This window comes from Mytilus trossulus, chromosome 7 (assembly GCF_036588685.1).
Source record: "Mytilus trossulus isolate FHL-02 chromosome 7, PNRI_Mtr1.1.1.hap1, whole genome shotgun sequence".
Lineage (NCBI taxonomy): Eukaryota > Metazoa > Mollusca > Bivalvia > Mytilida > Mytilidae > Mytilus > Mytilus trossulus.
This window is the reverse complement of record NC_086379.1, coordinates 29234892-29259445: the sequence shown is the minus strand read 5'-3', so window position 1 is coordinate 29259445 and position 24554 is coordinate 29234892. Positions and strand designations below refer to the sequence as shown.

Genomic DNA, 24554 nt, shown 5'->3' with positions numbered 1-24554 from the left:
AAAAATAAAATTGTTTTGGTTTTCAGTTATCTCCACACACTGAGTACTTTCCTATTGCCGGTTTTGATGACAGTGGCATGGCTTGTGTCTGTAGCCATAGCAACTAGAAACTTGGTGAATGACAGAGAAAGGGGTCAGGAAGAGGTAAATTTTGGAACAATGAATTAATTATCACTAGTATGTTCAGATTAAAGCCAAATGGAACAGGGATTTTTTTAAAGATCCTAAGTAACTGAGTAGATATAATAAAAGTTGAATGTTTATAAAATATAAATGAGCTTTGAATAGTGTCATAACACATATAATTTCTTTCAACCAGAGACACATTGACATTTTATGACAATTTTTTTTTTTTATTACAAGACATTCCACAAAAACCTTAAATGGAATCATCATAATAAACCAAAATGAGAAACAGCCATAATATAATATATTTATGATCATTCTATTTTTGATATTTAGAATTCTTTTAAACTTATAAAAAAAGAACATTTTGGGTAGAATGAATTGGTTACCAATTTGAATGGAAAAAAAATTGCAACACTATAACTTCAAATTGGATTTAGGGGGCACTCATTGTCAATTGTTCCAAGTAGCTGAAGTACATTTTCACTAGCCTGTCAACTACGAGATTCTGAGTTCCAATCCAGTTTGGACAAGGTGCACTCAACTCCAATCTTAATTGACTAGGATTGGCAATTTCTCCGCCAATTAAAACTGACCGCCACTAAAATAGCGCAATAGTGTTGAAGATGGAGTTAAACACCAACCAATCAATCAAAATGGAATTTTGAAATCACTAATGAATGTCTTTTGAAAACCAAACATAAATTTGAGTCTTTAAAAACAATTGTAAAGTGATTTTTTCTATTTTTAGATCCTGAAGATAATGGGAATGAGCAGTGTCCTGAATTGGTGGGTGTGGTTTTTCTGTACCATGATAATGATGAGCATCGTAGCTTTATTATGTATCGTAGCCTTACGTGTAGGAAACCTGTTTACATACAGTAATGTGGGAATACTTGCTTTATACTTTATAGACTTCTGCTTCTCCAGTATAATGTTATGGTAAGTTTTGTTTACATACAGTAACGTGGGAATACTTGCTTTATACTTTATAGACTTCTGCTTCTCAAGTATAATGTTATGGTAAGTTTTGTTTACAAACAGTGATGTGGGAATACTTGCTTTATACTTTATAGACTTCTGCTTCTCAAGTATAATGTTATGGTAAGTTTTGTTTACATACAGTAATGTGGGAATACTTGCTTTATACTTTATAGACTTCTGCTTCTCAAGTATAATGTTATGGTAAGTTTTGTTTACATACAGTAATGTGGGAAAACTTGCTTTATACTTCATAGACTTCTGCTTCTCAAGTATGATGTTGTGGTAAGTTTGTTTACATACAGTAACATGGGAATACTTGCTTTATACTTCATAGACTTCTGTGTCTCCAGTATAATGTTATGGTAAGTTTTATTTACATACAGTAATGTGGGAATACTTGCTTTATACTTTTTAGACTTCTGCTTCTCCAGTATAATGTTATGGTAAGTTTTGTTTACATACAGTAATGTGGGAATACTTGCTTTATACTTCATAGACTTCTGCTTCTCCAGTATAATGTTATGGTAAGTTTTATTTACATACAGTAACGTGGGAATACTTGCTTTATACTTTATAGACTTCTGCTTCTCCAGTATAATGTTATGGTAAGTTTTGTTTACATACAGTAATGTGGGAATACTTGCTTTATACTTTATAGACTTCTGCTTCTCAAGTATAATGTTATGGTAAGTTTGTTTACATACAGTAACATGGGAATACTTCCTTTATACTTTATAGACTTCTGCTTCTCAAGTATAATGTTATGGTAAGTTTGTTTACATACAGTAACATGGGAATACTTCCTTTATACTCTTTAGACTTCTGCTTCTCAAGTATAATGTTATGGTAAGTTTTATTTACATACAGTAACGTGGGAATACTTGCTTTATACTTTATAGACTTCTGTGTCTCCAGTATAATGTTATGGTAAGTTTTGTTTACATACAGTAATGTGGGAAAACTTGCTTTATACTTCATAGACTTCTGCTTCTCAAGTATAATGTTATGGTAAGTTTGTTTACATACAGTAACATGGGAATACTTCCTTTATACTTCATAGACTTCTGCTTCTCCAGTATAATGTTATGGTAAGTTTTGTTTACGTACAGTAACGTGGCAATATTTCCTTTATACTTCATAGACTTCTGCTTCTCCAGTATAATGTTATGGTAAGTATTGTTTACATACAATAACATGGGAATACTTGCTTTATACTTCATAGACTTCTGCTTCTCCAGTATAATGTTATGGTAAGTTTTATTTACATACAGTAATGTGGGAATACTTGCTTTATACTTTATAGACTTCTGCTTCTCCAGTATAATGTTGTGGTAAGTTTTATATACATACAGTAACATGGGAATACTTCCTTTATACTTTATAGACTTCTGCTTCTCAAGTATAATGTTATGGTAAGTTTTGTTTACATACAGTAATGTGGGAATACTTGCTTTATACTTTATAGACTTCTGCTTCTCCAGTATAATGTTATGGTAAGTTTGTTTACATACAGTAACATGGGAATACTTGCTTTATACTTTATAGACTTCTGCTTCTCCAGTATAATGTTATGGTAAGTTTGTTTACATACAGTAACGTGGGAATACTTGCTTTATACTTTATAGACTTCTGCTTCTCCAGTATAATGTTCTGGTAAGTTTTATTTACATACAGTAACTTGGGAATACTTGCTTTATACTCTTTAGACTTCTGCTTCTCCAGTATAATGTTATGGTAAGTTTTATTTACATACAGTAACGTGGGAATACTTGCTTTATACCTTGTAGACTTCTGCTTCTCCAGTATAATGTTATGGTAAGTTTTATTTACATACAGTAACGTGGGAATACTTCCTTTATACTTCATAGACTTCTGCTTCTCCAGTATAATGTTATGGTAAGTTTTATTTACATACAGTAACGTGGGAATACTTGCTTTATACTTTATAGACTTCTGCTTCTCCAGTATAATGTTATGGTAAGTTTTGTTTACATACAGTAACGTGGGAATACTTGCTTTATACTTCATAGACTTCTGCTTCTCTAGTATAATGTTATGGTAAGTTTAGTTCATTCTTGTTTAAAAAAAAAAGTAAAATATCAAAAATACCAAACTCTGAGGAAAATTCATAATAGAAAGTCCATAATCAATGGTAAAATTGAAATTTCAAAAACACATCAAACGATGTAAAACAGCTGTAATATTCCTGAATTTATTTTTGAGATTATGACTTTTTATGAATAATGTTTACTGCAAATCAGGAAAAGGGTTCCAAAAAATACAAATTTTTACATAAATTGAACAATACTTTTTCTTTGGATTCATTTATTTTCCTGGATACCAATATTTGTGAATGTTTAATTTTGTGGTTTTGCAGAGGGCTTCATACAATCCTATAGAAAATTTGTCATTTGTTAAACAGTTAATTTTGTGGTTCACCTGAACCCACAAAATCCATGAAAAAATAAAGAATCCACATTATCATTGTGTTGTTGAGATATATACATGTATATTAATATAGGGTTTTTTTCCAGCTACATGGTCAGTGCCCTCTTCACACGTACCACTCTAGCCTTGCTGACTGTTGTAATTGTCTACTTCTTATCATACCTACCATACATTGTTTTGACATCATTGGATTATGACATGTTGTTCTGGCAGAAGACACTAGCAGTAAGTTTACATACAATCAAAGATATTGAGTTTCCATTTGATGAATTAAGATATTTAGAATGTCAAGTGCTCATGTAAAAATAAATCTTGCATGAAATTTTAGATACAAAATAATAAATGTTTATGTAATTAAACATATCAGTACATTGCAAAATATTTATTAGATTTGAATTAACATGTTTTTCTAACCGGGCTGTTCTATTAAACATTGTTATACTGATTACACTTAAAAATCTGTAATATAAAAGTATATTTTTTGCATAGTGCATAAATAATTTAGAAAGTCTATTAAGATCTTTATTTTGGAAAATTCATATCTTTTTATTTTATCTTGTGTTGAAACAATATAAGTTTTCAAGCTGTTTCCGACTGGAAAATGATTCTATCACTTATCCATTTATCTGTTATATTTTCTTAATTCCAGTGTCTGTCATCCACAACAGCCTTTGGATTTGGTGCCCATCACCTGTCTAGGTACGAGACCCTGATGGAAGGTATACAGTGGTCCAACATTGACAAAAGTCCTATCCTTGGAGATGAGACCAGTTTCTCTTGGTGCTGTTATATGATGTTGATTGATGGGTGTATATATCTAGTAATAGGGTGGTACATCAGAAATGTGAAACCAGGTAAGTTTTTAGTAACATTGGTAGTTACTCAGAAATGTGAAACCAGGTAAGTTTGAGTAGCATGGGTAGTTACTTATTAATGTGAAACCAGGTGAATATAGCTACTTAGAAATGTGAAACCAGGTGAGTTTTTAGTAACATTGGTAGTTACTCAGAAATGTGAAACCAGGTAAGTTTGAGTAGCATGGGTAGTTACTTATTAATGTGAAACCAGATGAATATAGCTACTCAGAAATGTGAAACCATGTAAGTTATTAGTCACATACAAAGAAATGTGAAACAACATGAGATTTTTTAAAATCCCATTGATGGTACATCAGAATTTGAAATTTTATAAGTTTTAAGACATAGGTCTTACTTTAGAAATATAAAATCAGGTAAACTTTTAAGTCCCATGACTGAAACATTAAATTGTGAAACCAGGTAAATGTTCAGTTGTACTGGTGATATAAAGAAATGTGAATTTGTGTCAGAGTAATTAGTCACAATGGTGATAAATTTAAACTGAAACAAGATATCACGAATAAGTTCCAATAGGAAAAAATATTCTAGAGTACTATTTCCACAGGAATAAATATTACAGTACACAAATGTATATGTTCCTAATGAAATAAACAGTATAGAATATTTGTTCCAACAGGAATAGGTATTATGACATTGTTTATAACAAAGTTTCCAGTGGAACTTCTGTTAGGCGGAACAAATATTCGTTGACAACATGAGTGATATATAACGGATATGAAAAGTCAGTAAAGAGTGTGATACATTGGACACATGAAACGGGGGTATCATCAGTGAGCAGTAGCTCGCAGTTTCACTTGTTTAATCTATTTCAACAATAGCCATTTCATCCCATAAAGCATTTATATGAAATTATGCACCTATTTTGATAGAGCTGTAAAATTTATTGAATAATTGGATTAATTTCAGGGAAATATGGAGTAGCACAGCCATGGTATTTCCCAATTTCACCATACTATTGGGGAGTGAATTCATCATCATCAAGCAGTGCCAGCAAGTACAAGAAAGAAATAGGTAATAGAACACACTTACGAAATTATGCTATTCATAGTAGTCTATAGTATGTAAAATAAGTACAAATGGTAGAAAATTGATTTTATATTTTCTGTTGTAATTCATTGTATATTATGGTTCTCCTTCAAGTTAATCAACTTAAAGGTGAATTTTTTTCTTTCCTGATGCAGTACCTGATGAAGAGTTTCATGATTTTCAATACAATCTAACCTATATAATTATTGACAAGCTGAGAAAAGAAGTCTTTTTACAGATGGGTTCAGCAAAACCTATAGTTCTTTTTTTTTTTTGCTTTTCCATAATTAACTCTCCTCAATTATCAGAAATGGGTTTGGAGAAAGAATTTAAGGGATGTGTCTTTGACCCTTGAAGTCTTTTGATGTCCTCATATAATTCTCATAACCCATCTCATCAGAATTTCTCGGTTGTGAATACATTATGTCAAATTGATATCTGTTTATGTTTTCAGATGGTTTGAATGAACCCATGGATAAGAACAGAGTTGCAGGTATTTCCTTGAGGAATCTAACAAAGAAGTTTGGTAAAAGGACAGCTGTCAATAACATTACTGCAGAAATCTATGAACACCAAGTAACAGTTTTGTTAGGTCATAACGGTGCTGCCAAAACTACAACAATGTAAGTTAAGTCAAATTTCAAAACTAGGTCTTTTTTGTTTCCATTTTTCCTAATTTCAAGAAATAGAATGTGTCATGACTCATGATGGTGTCGATATATTGAAAGATGATAAATTAAGTCTTATTTTCATGGAGATTATATGGACTGCCATATCAAAATGGATGATGGTTGGATGACTTTAAAATCTATGCATAGTTTAAAAGTTTAAGCTTGTGCTTAGGTTATTTTAAAGTGAACCAATGGTATTTGGTATGCAGATTTATAATCTTTGGCATATCTCCTTTTTCCTGGAGTTATTTCACCATAAACCTTCAGTCATAATTCTCTAACTTAAAGTTTTTGTCGAGTTTGCATTTTTAGATATTTCCATTTTTAATTTTAAAATTTGCAATTTACTCTCATGAAAACCAAATGCTAGACATATCTCTGTTTCAACATCTATTTATATATTTTTGTTGCATTCTTTTGTGTAGTTGACAATGTTGTGATTTTGTAAAATACTTGTTTCAGGAACATGATAACAGGGATGTTAAAGCCATCATCAGGAAGTGTGAAGATTTATGGGAAATCTCCAACAAAAGCTAAAAATATTGGTCTCTGTCCACAACATTCTGCATTGTTTGACTTGTAAGTATCCCTATTTTACGAAATTTTCCTTCAAGCTTACTGACTGATAGTTTCCTTTCTTAGAGTGAGATAAAAACTATTGATAGAAACTAAGGAAGGATGTGCTGTTGTCAATGTAAATTTCAACGTCGCTATAGGCAAAATAGCGATTAACAGTTTATCATCGGTCATCTCAGCTCAATTGTTTTTCTCATTTTCGCCATATCGGCTAAAGCTTGAAAATCAATCCCGTTGAGATGACCAATGTAATCTATAGTTCCAGTTATTATATATTTCAAATTCTTATGTTCTAACCCTGCACATGATATGTGTGTTCAGCTCCTATCTCAATTGTTTAGGACTGTTAGTTTTTCTGACAGAAGATTCTCCAAACACTCTGGCTCCTCCATCAATTAAACCATACCTCCACAAAATAGCAAATAGTGCTGAAAGTAGTGCTTCACTAAAAATATGCTTTTGAGTATACAAATTTTCTTTTTACTTGGTATTGTGAGATTTTCTTATCAAAACTTTTTTATGCCCCACCTAAGATAGTAGAGGGGCATTATGTTTTCTGGTCTGTGCCTCCATTCGTTCGTTCGTTCGTTCGTCCGTCTGTGCATCTGTTTCGCTTCAGGTTAAAGTTTTTGGTCAAGGTAGTTTTTGAAGAAGTTGAAGTCCAATCAACTTGAAACTTAGTACACACTAGAACACACCCGTGATATCGCGGGTCAGTGACTGAATTAAAGTATATAACTATGCGCAAGACTTATTTTTGTATTAGTAGTGTCATCTGATAAAGTCATGCCGATTTTAAGATAGTGATCACAGTTTTCTCTGCCGCGTTTCAAATCTTTCTGTTTGAACCCGTCTAACTGGAACTTATCAATTATTGGCAATATTAATTATTTGGAAAACAAAAGGTCCTGGGATGGAGTATTTTTTTAATCAACAGCCTTGTCCTATATTAGTTATAAATAAAGTTGAATTTTTTGATTCGCTGTTTTACGTCATGCCCGCTAACAAATTGTACAAAACTGTACCTATACGCCTTATTTTTAGTATTCGTATTGTTATCTTATAAAGTCTTACTGATTAAAATACTACAATAGGTAACAATTTGACAATTTAGTAGTGTCAACCCTGTGATTATGACCCGTGTATATAGCATATCCTGAATACCGGCACCGTTTGGTGGTGCGCCTATGAAATGCGGAACGTACAGATAAGGTAATAGGTAACAGACGAATATACTATTGGTATCGGTATCGGACTCGACCCGGAACTTCTTAATTATTGGCAATATTAATTACGTGGAAAACAAAAGGGCCTGGAGTGGTGTAATTTTTAATCTACACCTTTTTACTATATAAGTTATATATAAAGTTGAATTCTTTGATTCGTCTTTTTTACGTGATGACGGCTGACAAATTGGACCTCGTAATTTTAGTATTATAGATGTTCCGCATGATATGATCTTTCTAATTTTAACGCAAAATTATAGTTTTGACCCCAATTTCATGGTCCACTGAACATAGAAAATGATAGTGCGAAGTTGGTCCACTGAACATAGAAAATGATAGTGCGAAGTTTAGGTTAAAGTTTTTGGTCAAGGTAGTTTTTGATGAAGTTAAAGTTACATCAACTTGAAACTTATTACACATGTTCCCTATGATTTGATCTTTCTTATTATAATTCCAAATTATAATTTTGACCCCAATTTCACAGTCCACTGAACATAGAAAATGATAGTGGGCATGGGGCATCCGTGTACTATGGACACATTCTTGTTTATCTTTATTTACTACAAAATCTTATTTTCCTATTTGATTTCCATATTTTACAGCATGACTGTACAAGAACACATGGAGTTTTATGGTTCTGTGAAGTCTAACTGGCCTAAGGATCAACTCAGGGAAAACATCTATCAGTAAGTTGTGATTTAACAGAATTTATAAGTTGAAAGCTTAAATGCTGTAAGTAAAATTGAGAATGGAAAAAGACAACAACTTGACCAAAGAGCAGATAACAGCGGAAAGTTATCAATGGGTCCTCAACACAGCCAGAAAATCCTGCACCCAATGGTGGGCCTCAGTTGGCCCCCAAAATTAAAATGTGTACTAGCTCAGTGAAAATGGATGTCATACTAAACTCCAAAATATATAAGTGAACTTGAATTTAAAATAATACATGAATAGCGCTAAATATCATCATCACTATTATCACTATTTGACATACAAAAAATATAGTGCTTTAATTAAAACATTCTATATATCCATCTGTCCTAATCCATGAACATTTCCATAAATATGTCAATGAAATAAACACTGGGATATCAAGTCACAAAATGATGTTATACTTGTCAAGAAAATTACATAACTAATTATGCAAATGCAGGAATCCGATATCTTTCTAAAAGTCATTCTTAAAAATAAGAGTTATCTTCCCTAAGTTCAGAATTCTAATTGAATTAACTACAACCAATGCTGTATGCAATGCAATATTTCATTTAACTCCCCTACGGATAGATAAAGGCTATCTTTTGTCCAGAATTCTAATTGAATTAACTACAACCAATGCTGTATACAATGCAATATTTCATTTGACTCCCCATGGATAGGTAAAAGCTATCATTACCCTTCAGTGCTTACAAGTACCTTGATTTGTTTTAGGCTTCTTAAAGAAGTTGGTCTGCTGCATGTTCAGAACATGAAATCTTGCCAGTTATCTGGTGGTATGCAGAAGAGATTGAGTGTGGCTATAGCTTTTGTTGGTGGATCAGAAGTGGTTGTTCTGGATGAGCCGTCCAGTGGTGTTGATCCTAGTGCTCGTAGAGCCATGTGGAACCTTATATTGAAGAGGAAAACAAGTAAGAATTGTTTCATAGTGACCAGAATTAATAGCAAAGTATCAAGGAACACTGTGGATTCATTATTTTTCGTTGAAAACCAATTTTCTTGGGTTTTATGGGTACATGAATTCAAATGTTCAACGATTCAGTGATTTTGATAAACATATCCATATTAAAATATTTAAAAAATTTCTAATCTTATATTTTGTGTGAATTTTCAAAGTTTTGTATTAAAAGTGATATTACATCAATTCAAAGTAAAAATCTGTGTTGCCTGTCATATTTTAAATATGTTTTTCCAGATTGTACAGTATTACTTTCAACACATTTCCTGGATGAGGCTGACATGATTGGAGACAGAATCGCCATTATGCACAATGGACAGATGATGTGTACTGGTTCATCACATTTTCTCAAGGCCAATCTTGGTAGTGGTTATCATCTGAAAATAGCTAAAGGAGGTAACCAGATTTAATCTTTAATCAAAGTTATATCAAACTACAGACCTTTTAATACCCTTATGTTTAGTCACAGTTGTTAATCATCATATAACTCCTATGTTTTTATGCCCCTGCCGTCACCGTCACCAGAATTGGTTTCCATTCTCTAACTTTAGTTTGCCTAAACAAAAGTGAATGTTTTAAGACTTAAACACCATGCATTTACCACAAATACAGATCATGTTCAAATTTTGGTGTCCTCCCTTTTACTGTTCTCAAATTATGTTACTTTATAAATTTATATGAAAGCTGTGAAGGAAAAGTAACTGGCTCAACAGGGTTTTTTTTAAACCATTTTTGAAAACTATGCCCATCTTCCCACAGATCTTGTATTTTGTTTGATCTTGTTATATCATTGATAACAATAAATAACAATATTTGATAAAATCCTTTAAGCTAGATTTCTGAAAAAAATGTATTTTCTTATCATGCATCACTGAATTAGCTCATACATGTTTTACCTTCAGACCGATGTGACCAGATGAGTGTGATGGGGCTGATCACATCATTATTACCTAGAGCAGACATTGTAGAAGATATTGGTGCTGAGATGACTGTTTCCCTGTCTGCTACTGTTGCTAATGTTGATGGTTTACAGAAATGTCTTCATGAACTGGATGTGAAGGGTGAAGAATTAGGCATTGCTAGCTATGGACTTTATGATACAACACTAGAAGAGGTACTATAGAATAATTGAAATTTTAGACTATTTTCATACCCTGATATTTTGTAGACAATTGCATAAACAGGAATTACTATGACTTTGTCCAATGGACACATTCTTCTTTTTTTTTTTTTTTTTATCTCATTTATGTTTATGCCCCACCTAAGATAGTAGAGGGTCATTCATGTCTGTGCATTCGTTCGTTGTACCATTTGTTGGTTTGTCCATCCGTCCGTTCGTCCTGCTTCAGGTTAAAGTTTTTGGTCAAGGTCATTTTTGATGAAGTTGAAGTCCAATCAACTTGAAACTTAGTACACATGTTCCCTGTGATATGATCTTTCTAATGTTAATTCCAAATTAAGAGTTTTTATCCTTAATTCATGGTCCACTGAAAGTGAGAGTGGTGCATCCGTGTACTTGGGATACATTCTTGTTTTATCTTAATTGTATGTCAGTCTGTTGATATTTTTCTTAATAATGATAAAATTGAGAATGGAAATGTGGAATAAGTTAAACAGAAAACACCCACCTAAGAGCAGATAAAAGCCTAAGGACACCAATGGGTTTTCATTGCAGCAAGAAAATACCACATTTTTGTGTTTATAGAAAACACAACTTCATTTTCAATATCAAGCCACCAGATGAATGATCATTTTCAACTCATTTTATAAATTTTTAGTTGGGTCTTTTGTTTTTGTAGGTTTTCCTGAAGGTTTGTAATGTAAGTGACAAAGGGGTTCAGTTAACAGAAGATGTGTTGCACAATCTGAGAAAACAAACAAATCTTGATATGCTTAAAACAAAGGAAGGCAGTGAACCAACTGTTGATTGTGAGAGTGGAGGTATGTAATAAGTATTCTATCAAAATAAAGATTAACAGTCTGTTAAAATGCTTGTCACACTTGAAGATTAAAGAAATTCCTTTTATTAACCACTATTTTAAATTTTGTTAACCTTCTTTATAGAAATAAATCAGTTAAAAAAGGATGATATGTTTTAATGGCAGAATTCAATTTAAATACAAAAATGAATTTCTATGTTTTCTTTAAATAAGAAGAAAATATTACATTATTATAAAATTTTAGAATTTTGATTGTTATATACTATAAATGACCGCTGCCCTACAAATTCAACAAACATATGTTTATATCACAATTATTTCATAGAACAAAATCTTATAATTTGAAATTCAAGGATTTGCACAATAAAAAGTTATTCTATTTCATTTATAATTCGGCAAAGAAGCTTACTTGAAACATTTGTGTGAAAGATTTTACAATAAAATGTTAAAATTATAATTCATTTCAGAAGTCAAAGAATCTACATATGCTGACCCAAGGAAAAGAATTGGTACCTGCAGTCAAAGTTTTCAACAGATTGGAGCCCTTCTTTTGAAAAGGTTCCATCATTACAAGAGAGATTGGAGAATGTTATTTGGTTTGGTCATTCTACCTCTGATATTCGTCACAGCTGGTCTTGGATTCTTCAAAATCAAACCTACACTTTCATCTCCGCAGTTAATTCTTACTCCTGCTCTGTATGGTCCAAATGCTTATGTTTTCCATCAGTAAGTATGACTTACATTTAATTTTATTTTTCTTCTGTATGAAATAATCTAGAAGTATTCCAATTAATGGGTAAAATGAAATGGTTGAAACCAGTCTTTGTTAGTCAATGATTTGTTCATGACAGCAACCCTGAATGAAAATGAAAAAGAAAAACATTTAGCACAATTCTAAATAGCGAACTTCTCCCTAAATTGAAAAAAAATCTATACATACAATTTTAAATAATACATGTTATGCACATAATACTCTTATTGTACTATTTTAACAGAGACAATGTGCAGTCAGCAATGACAATGAAAATGAGGTACCAGTTAATGGCACCACCAGGACCAGGCACAACCTGTATGGCTGGTATGGATTTAGGGTGAGTTTTTAAAAATTTCGTCATCTTACTATGAAATGAAATAAAATTCTATTCTAGAAGAATGTATAACAAAATCGAGTATTTGAAAAGCATTAAAGAGGAAAAGAAAAGGTAAGGTATCAAAAGCCCTTGTAGTGTAACTTTAAAAAAAAAATTTTACATTCCTACAGTCATATCAATTATTTTGCATTATACATTTCATGTTATCAGAACAGTAAAATGTTGATATAAAAAAAAAGATCTGGTATGATTGCCAATGAGACAATTATCCACAAGAGACCGAATGATCCAGAAATTAACAACTATAGGTCACGTACAGCCTTCAACAATGAGCAAAGACCAAACCACAGAGTCGGCTATAAAAGGCCCTGAATGGATGTTTTTTTTTAATGTTATTGGATTTTGAAGAAATTAATTGTGTACCATTATCTTAGCTCAGTTTTCTTTAAAAATGCATTCAACTTCTGAGCTTGCTTTTAGGCAGTGTCTCATTTAAAGTTTCATAAGTTAACTAAACCTCAGCTGTATCATTCTTGTTTTTTGAAACTTGTGGAAATCAGAATAAATAAAAGATATCAAGTCTTAACATTACTTAAGGGGGTACCTAACACTACAGGGAGATAACTCTGTAATATCAGCTAAACGTTTTAATGACGTTGTGTTGTAAGGGAATAAAAAGCTTTTCAATGATCAAAATTAGTGTTTCCCAAACTGCTATATAACCAGTGTAATTTTTCTGATAAAATGCTTGGTTCAAATTTTTTGAAATTTTTATATTTTTGTCAGATGGTCAAAGTAAATATTTATTCAAAATTTTATGAATATTAAACGAGCCAAACTAATTTTAGTCAAGGTGTTGGGTACCACCTTAAAACTTTAATTTTTTGATTTTAGTGAGCCATATAGATGTGAAAATGCTGATACTTCATTCCACACTCCAACGTCAGCTTCAACGGGTACTCCTGAATGTCATTGTTCAGAGTCCAAGTACACATGTAATGATGCAGCTAAATACCAATCTGTTCCTTGGATGAAGATGAATACAACAGACAAATTACAGGATCTTAATGGCCACAATATACAAGATTACCTTCTGATGACAAGATCAGAATTTAGAGAGAAAAGGTAAACAAAAATTATGATTTGATATACTGCTTATTTCAAATAATACTGTTTCGGTGGTGTTTCATCTTACAAAGTCTATCCATATTGTTTTGCAAACATTTCCGCTCAGTGGCCATCTTAAACTTGCAGTGAGGTAAATGATTGTTTTGCTTAGTGTTGAAGTCCTCACTATGTGTCCTCACTAATGTGCTGCCTAGCTTTTTGTGAGTTTTTTTGCTGTGCATAAACTGATATTGTGTCTTTGGAAAGTAACATACTTCGGTTACATGCTAATACGTAGTATAATCTCTATGTACTGTTGTAAATACGGAGCGATTGACTTTTTTCTCAACTGTACATTATAAAATATCTTGAACAATTATCACATGATATCAAAATGAAGATTTATAGAAACAGAGGTTATTTAATGATATTTCTTATATTCATATAAAGGAAGAATATATAACTTTTGGATACAACACCTTTTTATGTAAAATATGATAACTGTTTGTTGTTTTGCAATAAAGAGGTTCCTGCTAGAAAAATTAAAAGTATACTTATATTCTGTTTTTATGCCCCATTTATGGACATTATGTATTCTGGTCTGTGAGACTGTTCATTCCTTTGTCTGTTCGTTTGTTTGTTCAGCTGTCCCGCTTCAGGTTAAAGTGTTTGGTCAAGGTAGTTTTTGATGATGTTTAAGTCCTTTCAACTTGAAACTTAGTACACAAAAGTCATGTTCCTTATGATATGATCCCCAATTTCAAGGTCCACTAAACATAAAAAGTGAGAGTGGGATTGGGGCATCAGTGTACTATAGACACATTCTTGTTTATTCTATTTAGATATGGAGGATGGTCATTTGATGCTGATGGCACAAAGTTTAGAAGTACTGTTTGGTTCAACAATAAGGGACACCACGCTTTACCATCATTCACCAATGGCCTGAGTAATATCATGTTGAGAGCCATGGTTCCTTCAGGAGAAGCAGAACAATATGGTATGTTTATATACTTAATGATTCTTTAATTCATTTACAACTTCTTCAAACTTTTGAGAATTTAGAGCTTGCCAATATTATGTTAGAAATTCACCATCACATTGCCGATACTTTGGATACTAATTATTGTTTATTTTGTGCGTACAGATGAGATGAGGGTCTTTTATGTTCAGATGATTGTATACATGTATGTAAAGATATTTACATACTAACATATTCAAACTGCAGTCAACTATTTGTTTCTCTATTATTATGGTGACAATATGTTTTATTGAAAATGCATGATTAATTATTTTCAAAACATGTGTCTTTTTACAGGTATAACAGCTTACACCCACCCACTGATGTTGACAGATGGACAGTTGAGTGAGGATACCTTGTAAGTCTATGTCAAAAGTCTTAACATGACCACATATATATTGACACTAAATAAATTATTGATTGCTTGCCCTGTTATAAAACCTTGAAATTAATTTAAGACCAAAATTTTTAATTAATAATATTTTTAAGGAATGTACAGCCAGGTTAAAAATAAGTAGGGGCTTAGAATCCCCATCTTCTTAAAATGTGGTTTGGGGTTCATTGAATTTTTAATGAGGCTTAGGACGAATGATATTTTATATGATTTTACTTATACATTTCAAAATGGCAAACATATGAACTATCATATTCACTAGAAAAAATTGTGGATTTTGTTGAATTAGAAGAAATAAACAATTTTCATATGACTCTAGTCTGAAACAGCCTGTTCTGGTCAGTGGTGTCAAAGCTTTGGTCCTTTTAGTGTGTCATAATCTTCATGATTCTTTTTTTAATCTTTGTCTCATTTTATCTAACTTTTGTAATTTCATTTAAAATTTATTTGACCTCTAGATTGCAAAAGGCAGCAGACTATGGTATTTCAGTGGTATTTTTAGTAGCCTTCACCTTTATCCCTGCTGGATTGATGGTGTACGTGGTAAATGAATATACAAACAAGGAGAAACAGCTACAATTTTTGAGTGGGGTTGGACCTTTCATGTACTGGACAACATCTTTCCTTTGGGATATGGTAAGCTTATTTGATGAAAATAGGTTCTTACAATTTATTGTCAGATGTATAGTTCATAGTTCTGTTCCTGTTTGAACTATTTAATAATTTCAAAAATAAAATTATGAAGTAAATTTTAGCCATCTTTTCACTTGTCACAGTGAATTACATTTTAAATGAATAATGTAGAGATATATCATATAGAGTAAGATTGATAAAGGACACTTTATGACCCTTTCCTTTTATGTTTTTTTTTCTGCCATAGCTTAAAACTATATCCATATTATAAACTTTATATGTCCCATTGGCAATCATATCTTATTTTAAAAGCGATATTTGTGTATCATATGTTCAAAATGTGTTACTTTTATTTTTCAGTGTATTTATAGCATCATGATGGCTTTGACTGTTGCTTTAATGGCAGCATTCCAAGACGATGCCTACTGGAACAGAGATAATCTTTCTGCTGTAGTAACCCTCATTATACTGTTTGGGTATGTACTTTAACTAAATCACTTTACAAAGAATTCACGGCAAAACTATGTTGAAAAAATTTACAATAAAAAAACGTTTTTTGTTTATATACCCTGGCTTATATAGTATTGAGAGGATATATAGTGATCATTTGATTTGTCCCTTTTCCATTGTTTTATCTGTTCTTATACTTGATATCTGAAAATTCTGTAAGGAACATGATTTCAATGAATCCTTTTGAATAGGGGAATCTACATGTGCCTTGTTTGATTTTTCACCAAAAAAATAGGAATAAAAATGTTCATGTTTTAGAGGAAACCAACGTTCAATTTTCATAGGCCTTTTTTAGGAATGTTCATAATTTTATCACAAAGTATGAATATCCTTTATTCTAACATGACGTCCTTCAAAGGCTTTGAGTACACACCTGTGGTAAAATATGAATATATTGCATTGGCTGTTCCGATCGTACTCCCACGTCATATGTTTTTTTATGAATGAAGTACCCGACATCATAGAATGATGACATTATAATTTTAGCATTTTACGGGAAAATACACGCTTCTGATACCGAAAATCATCACAACAAGAAAACGTCAACAAACGATGCTAAAATGTGGTGTAAGCCAATTTTTTTATACATAGAAGACATATAAGTTAATTATCATTAAAATTCATCCAAATCTATCTAAATAAGTCTTGTAAATAGTTTGAGCATATCACTTTTTCTGTTTGCTCCGTTCTTTTACGCCAATCTAAAAGTGCGTTCATTTATGAGAACGGCAAATAAGGGCCTCCACCTAGAGCGCTTCGATCCAACACAATTGCCGTATTTGTCCTATTAGAATCTAAATAATTCATGGGGGTTTGAATATATCTAGATTTTACCACGGGTTGTCCCTTTATGCCAATATTTGTCATAAAGGGCCAACCCGTGGTAAAATAAAGATATATTCAAGCCCCCATGAATTATTTCTGAATTTTCATATTGATTACTATTCCACCATGTGTATACTTATTTTTCTCACAAAGTGACCAAAGTATCTATAAACATATATTTATTATATTACAGATGGGCCACCATACCACAGATGTATATGAGTATAAAGATATTCAAGGACGCCACAACATCGTACATGGTTATGTTTTGTTTAAACATCTTTGTTGGAATTGTATCCATGGCTGTCATTTTCATATTGCAATTCTTTTCAAAAATAGAGGTATGTTATGTTTCAAAAGAAAAAAATATTTCTGTTGCCATTGCTTAAATCTGTTCTACTAATGGATATTTGTATAATTTATGTTTTTTTACCAAGTTTTGTATAAATTGCTTTGAATTTCACCAGGACACTTTTGAAAAGGACACAGATGTTAAATTTGTACAGTTGGTGTGCATCATATGTAGATATGGGTATTTATCTATAGAAATGGGATGGATCACGCTAAAATGTACAAGAGGGACTAATTTCTGACAAAATCAAATTTTATGCCCTGACTGTGTTGAAAGGGGCCTTAAGGATGGTCGCTGCTCAGTTTCAAAATAAATAACATTTCATAAAACTAGTATGTATTGATAGGGAACAAATTGAGGAATAAAAAAAGCAAAAAAATTATAGGGGTCCATTTGCTTGTTTTCGAGATATTGGCCATTGGAATTCTGGCGGGAAAATGTTCTCTCTTGATTTTTCATAGCTTTATCATTGACCAGTGAAAGTTCTCAAATACTATTAAGAAATAAATCAGATTTTAAAAGACTTCCACAAATGACTTATAATTATACACGTAAAAGATTTATAAAAAGAAAAATGGGGGTTTATGGGGATTTTTTTTTAATGCATTCAAATGGATACAACCAAAGGATTCCGAAAATCTGACAAAAATTCCAAAACATGACAACCAGACATCCTTAAGATCTATAGTTACCCTTCTCTGTACTTGAAAATGTAATTGCCTTTCAAAATTAGTTCCATTTGTTTTATTTAGGTTTCTTCAACCAAATGATCTGAAACTTATACACAAAACACATATTGAGTTCAAATTTGGGTAGCGTCATGTTTTCTGTTCTAGAGTTATATCCCTACTTAACATTATAAGCAAGCAGGGGCATCATCTAGATCTATGTCCAATGGACATATTATCCATTTATTATGTAATTAATTGCTATCACATTCATCCTTCAAATGTCTATACATTGGGAATGAAAATTAAGATTAATTTGCATGAAATTTTGTTTTACAGAGTGTTGAAAATGCCTATCAGGTAATGAGACATGTCTTGAAAATCTTCCCACCGTTCAACTTAGTCAGTGGCATTGTCGAGCTCATCTATAATCAAATGATGTCCGACATTCTGGGTAGATTTGGAGATGATCCTTATGTCTGGCCATTTGATTTTGATGTTATTGGATGGCAGCTGGTTGCCTTGGCAATAGAAGGCTTGATATTTTTTATTATCACTTTGTTGGTGGAAATCAGAATAAACCACACCAGAAGGTAAGCATTGTTCAAATTTTGGGTGGCATCACTTTAACAGTTTTCTAATTATGTTCCTTTATAATTTTAATCACAAGTGCAGCTATCATCTGTGTCCCATGGACACAATGTCTATTTATGTGAGTTTTCTCAAATCGCTGTATTGAAGTAGGCAACTGAGTAACAAACGATTTTTATGCCCCACCTACGATATTCCCCACCTATGATAGTAGAGGGGCATTATGTTTTCTGGTCTGTTCGTCCGTTCGTTCGTCCGTCTGTTACACTTCAGGTTAAAGTTTTTGGTCAAGGTAGTTTTTGATGAAGTTGAAGTCCAATCAACTTGAAACTCAGTATACATGTTCCCTTTGATAAGATCGTTCTAATTTTAATGCCAAATTAGAGAATTTATTCCAATTTCACGGTCCAGTAAACATAGAAAATGATAGTGTGAGTGGGGCATCCGTGTACTGTGGACACATTCTTGTTTTTGGGATACGATTGCTGTCAAGCAATCTGTAGACTTTTACCGTTGACCCTATGATACACTCCCTCACGTCATTCGTTTTATTCTAAACATTCAGCAACATCTCAGATTCTTATGATTGTCTTGCTTTAAAAGGTAAAAACAAGCAAAACAATTGAACATATTAACTTTCCTGTAATGTTTTACTCATAATCTTCATGTGTGATATTTTCCTTGACTTATATGCGTGTTTTTAACAATACGGAAATCAGAATTAAACAGTATTTATATTTAGTGTTTTTATAAATTACAAACACGTCAGAGGGAATTCCCAAATTTTGATAACTTGCGAGAGTTCTCTGAAATCCCATCGATAATTCTATTTCTGTCACAAGAACTGAAGAGGAGTATTTCTATATTTTACCGTTATGAAACTGATATTTGATACTGTACTCTCATAAAGAAATGCAGAACCATTCATCATATCATTTAATTAACGTTATTGTTCCAAATCGCAAGTCGCGGTTTGTCTATGTATTAATGCCCATGCGTGGTCTCACTAATTAGAGACAAAAAGAATTGTAGAGACAAAAAGCGTCAAGAAGCGACAAGAAGAATAATATTAGCAACAAGAAACTGTAAATACTCCTCATTACCCATTGCGGGGTGTTCCTTAGATAGGAAGCTTATACAAAAGAAAGAAGAAAGAAACTATTTAGCGACAAGAAAACATTTTTTTATTTATATTACTTATTCGAAATAAATATTAAAAAAAATATCCAAAAGAAAACAAGTTCAACGACAGGAAAGTTAATTTTGATAGGGGAAAAAATGAAACTTGTAAATCTAATTCAGTTGCTACATTTATTTACATTATATTTTATAAGGTATCACAGGAAGTATTACCTTTACCCTGTCGTTTTATGGTATTACTTTTACTTGTGTTTTAGAACAATAATATATTTTGTCTTTTTATTTGTTTTTAAAACTATTTTTGTACAATATATAATTAACTTGCAAAATGCATTATTTGTGCATAATTGTCCAGAAAATACATACACAAATTGTGAAATACAAATTAAGAACTGAAATCAAACAAGAGGAAAACATAATTAAAATGTGAATATTTTTCATCATTTTATTTAGTGTATTGTCTCATTTAACGATATTTATCATGTTTATGCATATAGAGTGAAGATTAAAGGAAACTGATGACAATCTTGAGTTTTCAACAGGTGTTCACTATTCGGTACAATAATTGTATATTCTGGTGCGTGTAATTGATGAAGGTGTTAATGGATGTTATTGTAGCAATAAAACAAAGGACACCTAGTTAATCTCATTTGTTGTTCTTAATTGTGTATTACCTTAGAGTGAAGCCACAGCTAATGTTGGTCCTATCAGGAAAAAATAATTGTACAGTTAGGAAGGAAATAATATTTCATGTTTTTGTTTTATTAAATCCTTCAAAAGGAAGGTGACAAATCTTTTTTTTATTTTCATTTTATAGCGTTTACATTTCCTTTGCTCTTATACATGTTTAATTTCTTCATCTATCAATATGATAATAAAAAGTACACAATCTCTTCCTCGAAATTTTTTTATTTCTTCATCTTTCAATGTAATCCTAAACAAATATTTTGATGTATGTGATAACAAAATGTACTCTTGTCACTAAATAGCTTCTTGTTGCTTTTTGTCACTTATATTATTTTTCTTCTTGTCGCTTCTTGACGCTTTTTGTCGCTAATTAGTGAGACCCCACATGCGTGTAGTTTTCCTGATTTCAAGGGGTATCAGATTGAGTGTTTCCCCGCTTCATTGATTAATTTGAAACTCATGGGATTCTTTCTATGTCTGTCTGCATATGGAGGGCTATTGTTGTTGCATAATTTTAAATCATATGCATAATTTAAATTAAAATAAATGTTTCATCGTAAAAATTACCTATTACACCCCTTCAGCAGAAATGGAATCTTCCATATTATCGTTTCGAGTTGTCTCCCTTTTCGAAGTATTCGTCAAGAAGAATTAACTCATTAATGCCGATAAACGTCGTATTATATTAAGAACGATCTCAATGTAAACAGAGGAGTGTGTACGGAAAGGAGTCATGCCCTCTGACCCAAAGGAACTTCAATAATTAAAGAGTAGGAAATGGGGTTCCTCCTAAACTGGTCCGCCGTTCTATATATAGCTTCGCACCAAAGGTCAGTGTAGCGATAAGTGGTGTCGGTTTTGATAGATTTTGTCCTAACCGATTCCTCGTTATTGCCTTAGACGTATTTTGCCAAGGCATTTGTAGGGCATCCGGGGTGACCCTCTCCCATTTAAAACACACAGATATTAAAAAGGGATATTTGATACATAGAAAAAATACACTTTTTATACTTTAAGTCTTTAGTCTTTAGACTGAGCGAATCAGGTGAGTGTGTGAGTTCGTATGTTTTATTTTGTTATATTTTATGTTTAGAGATGGTTAACTTTCTGGTATTAAGACCCGTCACGGCCTGGCTGGGGAATTGGGTAGGCAAATGCTCACATTAATCTGTACAGATACAGGCTCCAAATGCTTCCTTTATACGCCATAATATATGGTGGTGATCCTTATATAGGATGCTTATACGGAGACAAGAAGAAGAACACAACATGGGTCCAGTTTAGGGTTCCTCCTAGAATTACGGTGATAAGATACGGAAGCAAGTTAACTCGTACCACGGCATTGGAACCAAAAAAGTTAACTTGTACTACTGGGAAGTCGTACCATTCAGAAAAATATATTAAAAAATATGATGTTTTATGGGTTCTTGTTTGTAAACTTAATAGAAATAAAGTTGAATTACTTGAATTTTACACAGGAGTTAAATGAAAACTTAGACATTTAAATAAAGAATGTTTTAAAGCATTAATGTTTTAACTGATCTTTCAAACTAGAACATAGGCGGATCCAGCCCCCCCCCCCCCTTTTTTCGTGGAAAAAATTTGGTTGATTATAAAGGGAATCATTGAAGCATGACTGGAGCGGGCCCCCTCTTAGGTCAGTCAGCGGGCTCCCCCCTAGGAAAAGTTCTGGATCCGCCACTGTAGAACTTAATCCAGAGGAAAGTTAAAACATTGCTTTAACTGTACCTTATTAGAATTGAACATGTTGAATATATATATATCCAATTTAAGTTAATTAAAGCTGTAATCCATGATCACAAATTGAATGCTATGTTTACAATTGTTAAAAGCCATGTGCTTTTTTCGCGGGGAAAATGTGGACCCCCTTAACAGGAATCAGTTACATTTCATTGTTACATTTATTTATAGACAGTAAAAATAATTTTGGCAATCATTTTGACTAACTGCTAACATCTAATTATTCATGAAAAATTTTCTTCGGGTGAAACTGTTTATACTTTAATTATCTACATCTGCCACAGTATTTTCTATCCAATATACAAGGAACATTAGCTACAAATTGGTCATTGTAAATTCAAATTATATACATTTTACAGACTTAAGAGGTATTGGGTGAAAGTAACGTATATCATGTATATTCATCATTTAACACCATTTGAATGCATTTAAATAAGTTTGTACGAGTTTAGCAATGGTACGAGTTTGCATTGGTACAAGTTTTTTTTAGTGGTACGAGTTTACAATGGTACAGGATAACTATAATTTGATAAAACACAATAAGTACATGGCTCATACACTTGTAACGGGGATTGGCTATTCTTTAAGTTGAGTGACTATTCAGATTGTTACATTTTGCATGTGCAGTTGAATTAGTTTAGAGAATAATACTATCTAGCTGTACCAGGGTTACCGGCCAAAAATGCTTGAGACTCACGCATGTTCATGCTTTTTTGCGGCAGTATTCTTGGATCTATTTTTTTCCTCTTTGATCTTTTCAATTTTGGCCAAATCTCATGCATTTGTTTAATGAAAATTTGGCAGAACTGCTATATATGTGTCAATGAAAACTATGGCAATCGTATCCCTCAGAGCATTCTGCTCTTTGATTAATATTTTATGATGAACAAAACTTTGATGTATAAAAAGTGAGTAAGTCTACAATGTTGTGGTTTATCCTCCATTTTAGAACAAGAAGACATGAAGAGGAACTTGAATATTTAGATGCAGCTGTATCTAACGAGAGAACACGGGTGAATTCAGGTTATGCTAAAGATGATATTCTAGTTATCAACAACTTAACCAAGGAGTACACAAGAGGGAGGAGAGAATTTAATGCTGTAGATCATATTTGTGTTGGTGTTCCTCGTGGAGAGGTAAACATATTTATAGATTAAAAAAAAGATTTTTTTTTAAACTTTCCTATATATTCTATATTTCCTATTTTTATGCCCCACCTACAATTATGTTTTCTGGTCTGTGCGTCTGTTCGTCTGTTTGTTCGTCCTGCTTCAGGTTAGAGTTTTTGGTCAAGGTAGTTTTTGATAAAGCTGAAGTCCAATCAACTTGAAACTTAATACACTTATTGCTTATGATATGATCTATCTAATTTCAAAGCCAAATTAAATTTTTTACCCAGTTTCACGGTCCATTAAACATGGAAAATGATAGTGCGAGTGGGGCATCCCTGTACTTTGGTCACATTCTTGTTTAAAGAATTTTAGCTAGAGACAGGGCATTTAGTTTAATTTTGGCCATATGTATGTCACATAACTTTAATTCACCACTAACAAATGTTATGAAACTTCTACACCATGCTCATTACCACCAAACACAGATCAAGGTCACATTAGGATGGTGTGACTTTCACCATTTACACATTTATGGTATTTTACTATTTTTTTTTAACTTTCTCTTTTTCACTAGACCCTTATTGTTTGTTTTCAGTGTTTTGAATTTCTTGGTAAAAAGACTATTTGATTAATCTTTTAATAATTGTCTTTTTCAATGAAACATGTCTTGAATAGAAAATGAGCCTAGTATTAAAATAAATCAAAGTAAAATATACATTCTTTTGGTTTTCAGTGTTTTGGATTACTTGGTGAGAATGGTGCTGGTAAAACAACCAGTTTTAGAATGCTGACGGGAGATTTATTACCAACAGAAGGGGAGGCAACTATCAAAGGACATAGGTTAGTCCTTTTCACAATTTTCTACGACTTTTTTGTAACCCTTTTTCCAAGCTGTACACAAATTTATGTATCTTAACACGCTTAATTTTTCCAGACTTCTTTTGTTAACCTAGGGAGAAAAAAATTTTGAATGCAGCATACATGTTTGTTTATTTTGAACCCTGACCCTAACCCTTTGATTTCTAAAACTGTTCATAGTACTTTGTCTAAATCTAAATTTGAAATGTGATAGTTAGTGTGTTTGATCCCTTGGAACTTTGGACTTAAAATCATCATGT

The 24554-nt window shown here is 32.2% G+C and overlaps 1 protein-coding gene across 1 annotated transcript in view; it reads left to right on the top strand.

The window, feature by feature from the left end:
- The window catches only part of LOC134726332 (uncharacterized), a 98834-nt gene that overhangs the window by 62100 nt on the left and 12180 nt on the right, over positions 1-24554 (top strand). The window contains exons 70-92 of the mRNA XM_063590732.1: positions 27-144; positions 878-1068; positions 3645-3783; positions 4208-4412; positions 5343-5447; positions 5917-6085; positions 6596-6712; positions 8538-8621; positions 9364-9560; positions 9845-10003; positions 10510-10721; positions 11407-11548; positions 12015-12273; positions 12543-12638; positions 13533-13763; positions 14588-14742; positions 15061-15121; positions 15616-15793; positions 16151-16266; positions 17319-17466; positions 18485-18738; positions 23274-23460; positions 24170-24276. Of these exons, the coding sequence (XP_063446802.1) occupies positions 27-144; positions 878-1068; positions 3645-3783; positions 4208-4412; positions 5343-5447; positions 5917-6085; positions 6596-6712; positions 8538-8621; positions 9364-9560; positions 9845-10003; positions 10510-10721; positions 11407-11548; positions 12015-12273; positions 12543-12638; positions 13533-13763; positions 14588-14742; positions 15061-15121; positions 15616-15793; positions 16151-16266; positions 17319-17466; positions 18485-18738; positions 23274-23460; positions 24170-24276 (3630 nt within the window). The remainder of the gene's footprint in view (positions 1-26; positions 145-877; positions 1069-3644; positions 3784-4207; positions 4413-5342; positions 5448-5916; positions 6086-6595; positions 6713-8537; positions 8622-9363; positions 9561-9844; positions 10004-10509; positions 10722-11406; positions 11549-12014; positions 12274-12542; positions 12639-13532; positions 13764-14587; positions 14743-15060; positions 15122-15615; positions 15794-16150; positions 16267-17318; positions 17467-18484; positions 18739-23273; positions 23461-24169; positions 24277-24554) is intronic.